The 9,193-nt window shown below is 48.2% G+C and overlaps 5 protein-coding genes across 5 annotated transcripts; 3 read left to right on the plus strand and 2 right to left on the minus strand.

Moving 5' to 3' along the window:
* Positions 1-771: 771 nt before the first annotated feature.
* On the plus strand, positions 772-3,337 carry BDV38DRAFT_234702 (uncharacterized protein). Its single transcript, XM_032053266.1, has 2 exons — positions 772-903; positions 963-3,337. The coding sequence occupies exon 2, from the start codon at positions 1,053-1,055 to the stop codon at positions 3,288-3,290; it is 2,238 nt and encodes a 745-aa protein (XP_031918452.1). The 5' UTR covers positions 772-903; positions 963-1,052; the 3' UTR covers positions 3,291-3,337.
* Positions 3,338-3,503: 166 nt separating this feature from the next.
* Positions 3,504-4,730, plus strand: BDV38DRAFT_234704 (synaptobrevin family protein). Its single transcript, XM_032053267.1, has 2 exons — positions 3,504-3,679; positions 3,764-4,730. The coding sequence occupies exons 1-2, from the start codon at positions 3,642-3,644 to the stop codon at positions 4,488-4,490; spliced, it is 765 nt and encodes a 254-aa protein (XP_031918453.1). The 5' UTR covers positions 3,504-3,641; the 3' UTR covers positions 4,491-4,730.
* Positions 4,731-4,735: 5 nt separating this feature from the next.
* Positions 4,736-5,719, minus strand: BDV38DRAFT_234705 (uncharacterized protein). Its single transcript, XM_032053268.1, has one exon. The coding sequence runs from the start codon at positions 5,289-5,291 to the stop codon at positions 5,067-5,069; it is 225 nt and encodes a 74-aa protein (XP_031918454.1). The 5' UTR covers positions 5,292-5,719; the 3' UTR covers positions 4,736-5,066.
* A 303-nt stretch (positions 5,720-6,022) lies between these two features.
* On the plus strand, positions 6,023-8,102 carry BDV38DRAFT_124279 (putative C2H2 finger domain protein). The gene is made up of 2 exons (XM_032051167.1): positions 6,023-7,608; positions 7,692-8,102. The coding sequence occupies exons 1-2, from the start codon at positions 6,216-6,218 to the stop codon at positions 7,985-7,987; spliced, it is 1,689 nt and encodes a 562-aa protein (XP_031918455.1). The 5' UTR covers positions 6,023-6,215; the 3' UTR covers positions 7,988-8,102.
* A 287-nt stretch (positions 8,103-8,389) lies between these two features.
* On the minus strand, positions 8,390-9,012 carry BDV38DRAFT_277923 (dolichyl-diphosphooligosaccharide--protein glycosyltransferase subunit 4; the record flags this gene model as incomplete). The annotated part of the gene is made up of 3 exons (XM_032058596.1): positions 8,390-8,716; positions 8,829-8,861; positions 8,923-9,012. The coding sequence occupies 3 exons, from the start codon at positions 9,010-9,012 to the stop codon at positions 8,390-8,392; spliced, it is 450 nt and encodes a 149-aa protein (XP_031918456.1).
* Between the last annotated feature and the right edge of the window lie 181 nt (positions 9,013-9,193).

Here is a 9,193-nt window from a genome sequence, read left to right on the forward strand (position 1 = left end):
CAGAGAGATACCGCACGGCGGACTAAGCGCCGCCGCCGACAGTCATCACGGCACAACCCTGGGATTTAACCCAGACCATGAGTTGATGCAGTTGGTCTGATATAAAGAAGCCCAAACAAAGACAAAGAGTGGAAAGGCGTTCTTATGGCCGGTGAAACATGGTAGATGGTAGAACCAACTTCACTGCTAAATATGGCGGCGTCTTTGTTATGGGATTGACAAATGGTTGGCCTAGAAGTTATCGCTGAATCGTCGTTTCTAGTGAATTTAGGGCTTTGATAGAAACCAGCAACTATTGGGACATCAGGCACCTCGGAATACTCTTTTGAGGCATTGAACGGGGCTTAGATTATAGCATTTGAATGACAGTGGTAGCCTTCAAGCATGTTATCTATTGGAGCGAAACCACGCGTGGAGAGTATCAAATTCCTTGTAAACATTTTCATTATCTAGTAGGTATATGTTATGTAAAACTAGCATCTTGGACCTTCTCAGATTGAGCTGTAATTAGCTCACGATAAACACAGACGTCAACTTCCGCAGGAACTTCTTCAACCGCTAGGCTCAACAGACATCCGGTTGATGGGATAGTATATAGCAGTATTTTCTTCAAGAGGCATCTCATCGTGGCTCAGTTCCTGAGGCTTTTCGTGACTCAGCCTCATGGGGTCACATGCGGTCCCGCGACAGGGGCATTTGTTTGTACGAGGAATGTTTTGGTTCTAGGATCGCAATGAAGTGCAAAAGCCTACTAGGTACGTTGCATTCATACTATTCTATCTTTTTTATTCTTGGACGTAGAGTTTTATCTCTTAGATTCACTTTGGACGAATGTCGGTGTTTATACTATCCTACCAATATCTCACATATAACCTAGAGCATATTGTGGGAAAGACTTACTTGGCTAGTACTGCTAATATGGCCGACTGTGATTTATTCACTAACCCTATATTTATCTACAGATATACTAAAACTTCTCAACCGGCTCTAAATACGTCCCGACTACCTTGTTATCATATTCGTTTGTGGGAGCCCCGGGAAAACATATAACAATGGATGATTCTTCCCAACTGTCAGCGGGCTCAAGAATATATGATATGCATCCTTTCACACCAGGCAGAAATGTCGATGATCCTTGTTCAAGATTACTTCTCCTTAGCAATGCAGACACGCTGCTGTATATTGATCCTCCCCCGCAGAGATCATGCGTCTCATCCTTGCCACGCTCATCTGAGTCAATTCCCCACCGTATTCATAGCCCAAAACTTCTGGAGACTGGCTCTAATTATTTCAAGGACCTCTTCCAGCCAAGGGCTCAAGCTCGGGCCATCAGTCGCCGTGGACTCAAAGGCAAGCTCACTCATGGGATTCAGTACGTCATTGATCTCACACCCCCTTCGGTGGAGGACGATGCCGTTATATTTCTCACAGAGCTGTCGTGCCCTCTGGGGATCAGGAACTGGGCAAGAGCTCCTACAGTTTGGTGGGATTTACCCGCTGCCCGTGTGGGTGGTGTGGATGATGTCGAATTGCCAGAAAGTAAGTTTGCGAGTACATCCGCCTCAAGCGTCGCCAGTTACAATGCTTCTGGAAGCAAGCCAGGTCTTCCTGTGGAATACTCGGCGGGTCGACACCGTAGGGGAATTGAGCATATCATATATGCTTTGGAAGGGTTTCCACCTAAGCTCGACACTCCCTGCAAGTTCTGGACCTTCTTCGCACTTGCTAGACTATTCGGAGTAGCCACGGTGCCAAAAATCAGCGATCTCATATTATCCTGGCTTTATGACTCAGAAAATGCTCTTCTCATAGAGTACCACCCCGAGATTACATACAAAATTGCCTGTGGGGTACAGCGTGACTATCTTTGCCGTGACTCATTTTCGGTCCTTGTCGGGGAGGAGGCACTGCTTTTGTTAGCGAACTCAGATAAACCACCTTTGCCAGGTAGACCGCAATGGACCTTTCATGGTCGTCTCCGGGAGCCGTTGTTGGACGATGACGAGCTCCAACGCATTGAATATGCAAGCAAGAGCTTTCTAGAGTATGTTATTAATCGATTCATCGATCTAGCAGGCTCTGAAATGAGGTGGCTTTTTGAATTGCCAAGCTTTCTGCGCCTATCTGAGTTCACCCCAGAGACTTATTGGGAGGAAATTCTCAAGACCGAACTCGTGCTGACCTGCAAGGAGTATGTCCGAGCACGTATCGTGCAGTGGCTGGAGAGAGGAAACGGCATTTGGCTACCAGCAGTGCTCGGGAGCATGGGTAAGGATCGTTCGACACACTATAAATACGCCTATAGCTCAATGCGCTACCCAGAGCGCGTACTCAGCAGGACATTCTGGAAGAACCTCATGAACGAACCATTTACTGGAAGTCACTTTCCCGGTATCAATGAATCGTTTTGGGATTCTACCATTGCCAGTTTGGGAGATTGGGTACCAGCTTTCAGGGACCATGCCGACGCGAAAATCAGGCCGGTGACAAGAAGTGAACTATGTGAGATGGTGGACAAATTCAACTCTCGTATGAACCACCGGAACCCCTTTTACCAAGTACAAGCAGCGTGCCACTGGGATATGGTGGACGACTATGACCCAGCGACCTGGTTACGTGGATTACAATCAAATAGTCAAGACCTATACCTATTCAAACTGGACATGTTCGTTTCAGATGTACGGCTATATGTGAGTACCTACGCAAGTGATATGTTTGAGCTGGGCAGAGGCTCGATCGAGAGAACCGACACTGTTACCTGTCTGACAGAAAATGAACTCAAATATCTACCGCTATGGGCAGGGGGGAACGATGATGGAACGGGAGGGGTCTTCATGGACCAAGATATCCCCATCTTAGAAACAGGGGGTTTCTCTACACCAGGTCCAGGCGTTCACTTAGGTAGTGCAGCGTCAACAGCCGATTCAGTCTCGATCATCAGCACTGGAGATATAGAGAGTACTGTCCAAGGCGCGTCCCACAAGACCACTGACGGTTATGAAGCAGACATCATGTCTATACAATCAATGACTGTTAGTTCTCAGATAGACAAGGGTGGAGAGAGCAGTCACCAAGAGCCAGCATCACTTGACGGCTACGAGGCAGTTGACGACTGTTCCTTCTTGTTGAATTCATCAGCCTATGGTAACGACGACTTTTTGTTTGACTGTGAGAGTGATGGCAGTGAGACTGTCGTTATGGACACATTGAGCCAGTCTGACCCCTTAAGTGATTTTGAGGAAATGGATTTGAACGAGGCTTGTTCCAGTCCTCCGCCTGCGAAAGGATAATACAACTTACGAATAAACTCGGTGTCAATGTATAGAATTATTCCATGAAGCATTGGCGACAGATTTTTATTAGTAAATTAGTAATAAGAACAATGAGAATTTTTGCTTATTGTGTCTACTTTCTGTAAGAATGTATTTCCACGTGACCGAATCCGGGGTTCTTGGCGTGCCGACGTCACGGCATTGCGATTATCAACACCGATCTCTTTTTACTTTACAACCTTATCTCCACTAGGCGCCAACCAAATTCCCTGGGCCGACGAACAAGCAATTAGTGTACTTTTCACCAATTCTTCTAAGAGCAAGCTCCTTTATTTTACCGTTACACTACGGGACAGAAAAGCAGTCACTATGGCTTCATCCTCAAAGCCCCCGAGCTTCCTGCTCTAGTACGTCTCTAATCCATCTACTGCACAATCTCCAAACATTATAACCACTCTCGAACCAAGACTAACATATCGAACTCTCTCCAGTACTTGCATAGCCCACCGCACCACAATTCTCGCAGAGCACTCCGCCCCCGGAACCTCCTCAACCTCCGCCTCCTCTCTCGCCTCCATCATTCTCCCAAAAATCACGCACGAGAAATCACAAAAGCTCACCTACACCCATGAACGCCTCTTCGTGCACTACATCGCTGACTCGCCCACAGGGGCAAGCGATGATTCCAGCTCCCGCCAGGAACCCAACTCCTACGCTCCGCTAAGCTACATCGTGGTCGCGACCGCCGAACAGGGCCGTCGCATCCCATTCGCCTTTCTCCTTGAAATGAAACGCAAGTTCCTATCTACCTACCCACCCTCCAGCACTGATTTTGCCGGCCTACCGGCATACGGCTGCGCTGCGTTCAACAATGAGCTCCGCTCCTTACTCCAGACGTATAATACCGCCCCGCCGTCGGACTCACTCGCCTCAGCCCGCAGAGAAATCGATAGTGTGAGAGATATCATGACAGAGAATATCGAGCGGGTGCTGGAACGTGGGGAGAGGATTGATCTGCTTGTTGATAAAACAGATCGGTTGGGTGGGAGTGCGCACGATTTTCGCATTCGGAGTCGGGGCTTAAGGAGGCGGATGTGGTGGAAGAATATCAAGTTGATGGTGCTTTTGGGAGTGGTAATTGTTTTCCTACTGTATCTGTTTATTGGGATGGGATGTGGACTGCCGGCTTGGGGGAAGTGCGTTGGTCATAGCGAGTGAGTGAGTGAAAGTGCTTTTGGCCGGTCTGATCTGGTCGTGATGATTCCCGCTGCTGCGTACGGGATGGGATGTCGGCGATTCAATGCTCTCGAGGACAATAAGATTGTCGGCTCAGCTTATCACCCAGGGCTTTACAATGTCGTTCACGATAGTTTGTTCTGCGGATTAGCACAGTTTCTCTTCGTGTACTATTAAAGCTGGTATTTATATACATAATACATTCCTTTTCCTTTTACGGGACAACATACAGGCATTAGATATATGAAGCTGGATAGTTGACGCAGAGAACATTCATGCAGACATTCTATCTATATCCATGCAAATACGAATATACCAAATCCATTGACATATACTACCTGGACAAAGGCACATAGAGGAAAGAAGCATCTCAAATCAAATAATGTTCATTCAAACAACCATAACAAGAAAGCCAAGCTTACTTCTTACAAAGTAATGTGTCTCACTCTCAAACTCACAGCTTCCTAGCCAACGCATCAGTGCGAGTCTGCAAGCAAGGCAGGTCAACCTCTGGTTTTACCAGATTTAGGTTGCTGCAATTCCTTCTGCGCCATCCGTTTACCTCTTCAACCACTGATCCGTCAGAGACGGGATTGATAAGGAGATAATGTGGCGCCAAATTGGAGAAAGACTTGGGGAATGGAGGGGGTGATAGGGAATTTGCTTTGCTACGTGTGTAGCGGTTATCGGATCAAGGTGCGTTGGGCAGTTTCGCAAAAGGGCGGAGGGAAGACTCAGCAATAACCTGCAGTGATATGAACCTTTGAACATTGAAGGACTCATCAGATGCGGCTACAGCCTGACTAGGGATACACCTATGGTGGAGAGTATGCCAGTCTCTTGAGAAACATAGGATAAAAGCCTGGTCATAGCAGGTTTATTCTATCTCATATCCCCCGGTAAATCACCCTATTTGCAACACAGCAGTCAAAAAGCAAGTCTCCTAAGCGGAACTAAGCATTGGCAGCTTCATATCCCTTCACGACGCGCTCCAGGATCTGCTCGCAGTCGTTGAACTTGAGCTTGGAGATGTCGATCATGGAGGGATGAATACAATCCAGGTCTGTTGGACTTTTGATGATCTTGCCCTCACGGCACTTGTTGGAACCAGGATGGTTGCTGAAGCTTCAGCAGATCAACAGAACGGACTTTCATACATATTCCTGGTACATGATGGTCATCTTATTGAGCCTCCATGGATGATCTAAGTCGAGCTCAGGGTGAGGTTGTGGGTGAAGATAGTCGTGGGAAGTCGCCAGTGGAAGATGTGCGCCAGCGCTAATGTGCGTCACATGACATAGCGTAGGGTTTGGATCTTCAGCCATTGGCTGCGGTGGGACCAGAAGGTTGCCGGCTCCCTTGGCCGAGGTTTCAATTCAGGGACACCGCCTGCGCGTGTACCTTTTCTGCCCTTGCCTGTGTCCATTCTTTTCAGCCCTTTGATAAAGATAGTAGGCGGTGAGGATTAGTAGAAGTCATCGCGTCCCACTATTGGAAGATCATCGCCATGCGCGACATGATCATACTGTACCTGGATATCTATACACAGTATGTGTGTAGCACCCTAACCCCAATCAATTGCAAGTGAAAGTTGTTATTACTTCGACTAATGCATATGATCTGACATTGTTTCCTTTTACATCATGCTAAGAGACCGAATAGTGATTGAACTGAGGATCCTTAACAGCGTGGCGTCGGTTTCTCAAAATGTCAAACGATGGATATGACTGGCTTTCTAATTATCCACGACCAGATTTGTATCGCATTGACCAGCGATATGGAACTGCTTCCGGACCGGTACAAGGACACCCGGCTCCGTATCTCGGTGCGCCGCCAGCATTACAAACTGCCATGGCCAATTCTTCCGGCTATCCTCAATCCTCATATCACCCATCCAACCAAGAATATATGAGAGAAAATGCTCCGTATGCAAATACTACCGCCCAGTACGAGGCTGCCGCTTCCATGCTAGGCTACTACCAGGGACCACAGCCTTACTCCACGCCATCAACTGCTCCAGTGGCCCCCCAAGGACAGATCTCTCACCAGCCCCTTACTGACTCTAAAATTTCATGGAAATCATATACACCTCAGAAGCCAGACCATGGCCATGACACGAAAAGGCGCCGTCTAGACACTTCTACACCATCCAACCAGCACAGTATGACATCTACAGCCACTCCTGCCATGGCGAAACCGGTCTCAAAAGAAAATCTCTCGTCCTTTTCCTTCAGCCCTCGTGATACTTCAGACAAATCATTCCTCAAGAATCGTGTGGACATCGTCAAACCTCTAAACAAGATAGATGCTGCTGTTAGACTAAGTTATGACCCGCGGACGATCGCCAGAGATGTGTTAATCGCAGCCGGGCGTCATCCAACGGAACCAGCACTAAACCATCACCTTTCCCGCTTGCGCGATGTTTTTGTCCATGTTGATACCTCATCTGACTTGGAAACCTTTCGCTGGGATATGGTCGATATGCAGCGTGTGAAAAAACCACGTGACCCGCCTCGGGCGCCGATGCAAGTTTCCGCTCCGCCAAAGGAACCGGCCTTGCACGGCACGCCCGTGCCAACCATACAAACACAAAGCCAACCCGCGCAACCACCACCCCCTCAAGTGCAACACCCCAACCAACAAAACTCACAAACCCCAGAGCAAACCCAAGCACACTCGCCAGCGCTGACGGAACCCCAGGCTCTACATAAACCCGTAGTACAGGCGCCGACAAGAAGTCCAAGCATTCAGCCGGGGAAGATGGCTGGGAAGAGACCTGGAAGGCCGCCGGGACGCCCGCCGGGACGCCCTCCAGGGAGCTCAAAAGTCCAGGTGGTGGCTCCTCCCGCTCCCACTCCTCTGGTTCCTTATCAGGTTTATTCTTGCGAATGGGACAGCTGTAACGCTGAACTTCATAACCTGGAAATGCTCGCCAAACATATTTACAAAGTGCACGTACCTTACGCCCTCACCTGTGCATGGAAAGGCTGCACCTGCGACGACAAGTTCCCCGCAGCCGAACTGGTGAAGCACATTCGAAGTACTCATCTTGAACCCATTGCCTGGAAATTGGGTGATGGACCATCAGTGCCTGGAACTGGTGAGAAAGCATATAGCTGATTGCTTTTCAACGTGATCTCTAATCTACAGGATTTATTATTAATACTTGATTTCTGCTTTTAGTTCAAGGTACTACTGGCCACAGCCCGGTTCCTTCGACTATCCCGGAGTCCCCTATAGCGGTCGGTGAGGATTCACTTATCTTTCCCGCTCATCAATCTTCAATCCGAGCATTTAATCGTGTGCATGGCCATAATACACAGCGTGACAAGGCCCAGGGAATTTTCAAGGCGGTTCAGAGGCTCAAAGAACAGATTGGGGTTGGGTTGGATCCCGGCGGATGTCAGTTGGCCACCCCTGCCCGGAATGAGAGGGTGAGCAATGAGGAGGATGTCTACGAAGTGAAGATCGATAGTTAGAAAAGCACGTGTGATACCCCATTGCATTTATTGGTTTCGTAACCTATCCTGCATTACACAGGGTTAGTGTCGATGCCAGGAAGTGGCGTTTGGCTTGGTTTCGATTCGAATATTCTGTGTACATTAATCTTTCACCCCTATTTCAAGGCAGTTTACCATCGCTAGAAGACTTAGTCACCCAGTGAGTTGTACAATAGTGATGTATTTCATGGACCAACGTAACCACATCCATGCGGATCATGTCCTGGCTTGTCGTTCCTGGTATCTATCGCTCCAACCAAGACCATAAGGGTATCCATTATCGTTGCGCTTGTGCCGTACTCTTCACCGTCGGAACCAAGGGCAAACTGTATCAAACCGAGAAAAGAAAGGAAAATACGCTAACAGAAATCAACATAGCCGTTACCGGTCTTTCTCTCCTCCGATGGCTGACGAACCGCCCGCGGCCGCTGCAGGTACTGTCGAAGGGCTAGCAGCAACTGACTCCTGAAACGCAGCAGCCGACCTCTTCACTTCACTTGCGTCCTCCACTCCAGTATCTTTGGCATTGACTTCGAGGAAGTGGTAGAGAACGATCATCATCATCGCGCAAGAGCCGAGAAAGACGGCAAGACGGTGGAGGTCGTCGTCGGAAATCATCTTGACGGTTGTGGGACGGTATGGAACCGGAGCACGAGATGAAAGCAAGGTCAATTGGTTTCTTCCGGGAACGAAGAAAATGGATGGTTGCTACGATGAGAAGCCACGTCAGTAATCCGTTGATTGTAGTATCATCCTTGCTCTTTGGATGGGCATTGATAATGATGTAGGAGGGAGTGCTGGTATATGATGAGAGACCTACCTTCTTAATTCCAAGTGAATATGCAGGATCAAGCTTCAATGAGGGGGGTAGATATTAGAAGAGGAGGTGGTGGTATGTACTTTGTTGTATGTACCTTTAGGTCGGAGGTCGAGATCGGCCGGTCGCAAGTGACACCTGTTGGTTCCTCCTTGGGTTTAGGCAAGGATACCTGAGGCGTAAACATCAACGTAACCGGCACTAACTAGTAGTAGTTAACTAGTAGTTCCCGTTTGGATCAGTCAGCGAAAGTGGTGACTAAGCTGAAACCCGTTTCAAGATCATTTCTGAATCTTGCAATCGTCAAGCTTGGTTGGATGTGCAGTCAACTGGTATATATGTATTACTTTTTTTTTTTTTTTTTTTTT

Source organism: Aspergillus pseudotamarii, assembly GCF_009193445.1.
Source record: "Aspergillus pseudotamarii strain CBS 117625 unplaced genomic scaffold BDV38scaffold_4, whole genome shotgun sequence".
In the NCBI taxonomy this organism is placed as follows: domain Eukaryota; kingdom Fungi; phylum Ascomycota; class Eurotiomycetes; order Eurotiales; family Aspergillaceae; genus Aspergillus; species Aspergillus pseudotamarii.

Excerpts from the sequence above, each read along its gene's own strand:
- BDV38DRAFT_234702 (XM_032053266.1), top strand. The coding sequence starts at position 1,053 with ATGGATGATTCTTCCCAACTGTCAGCGGGCTCAAGAATATATGATATG.
- BDV38DRAFT_234704 (XM_032053267.1), top strand. The coding sequence starts at position 3,642 with ATGGCTTCATCCTCAAAGCCCCCGAGCTTCCTGCTCTA. Across the intron at positions 3,680-3,763 it reads CCCCCGAGCTTCCTGCTCTA|TACTTGCATAGCCCACCGCA; the intron begins GTACGTCTCTAA and ends AACTCTCTCCAG.
- BDV38DRAFT_234705 (XM_032053268.1), bottom strand. The coding sequence starts at position 5,291 with ATGAGTCCTTCAATGTTCAAAGGTTCATATCACTGCAGGTTATTGCTG.
- BDV38DRAFT_124279 (XM_032051167.1), top strand. The coding sequence starts at position 6,216 with ATGTCAAACGATGGATATGACTGGCTTTCTAATTATCCACGACCAGAT. Across the intron at positions 7,609-7,691 it reads ACCATCAGTGCCTGGAACTG|TTCAAGGTACTACTGGCCAC; the intron begins GTGAGAAAGCAT and ends TTCTGCTTTTAG.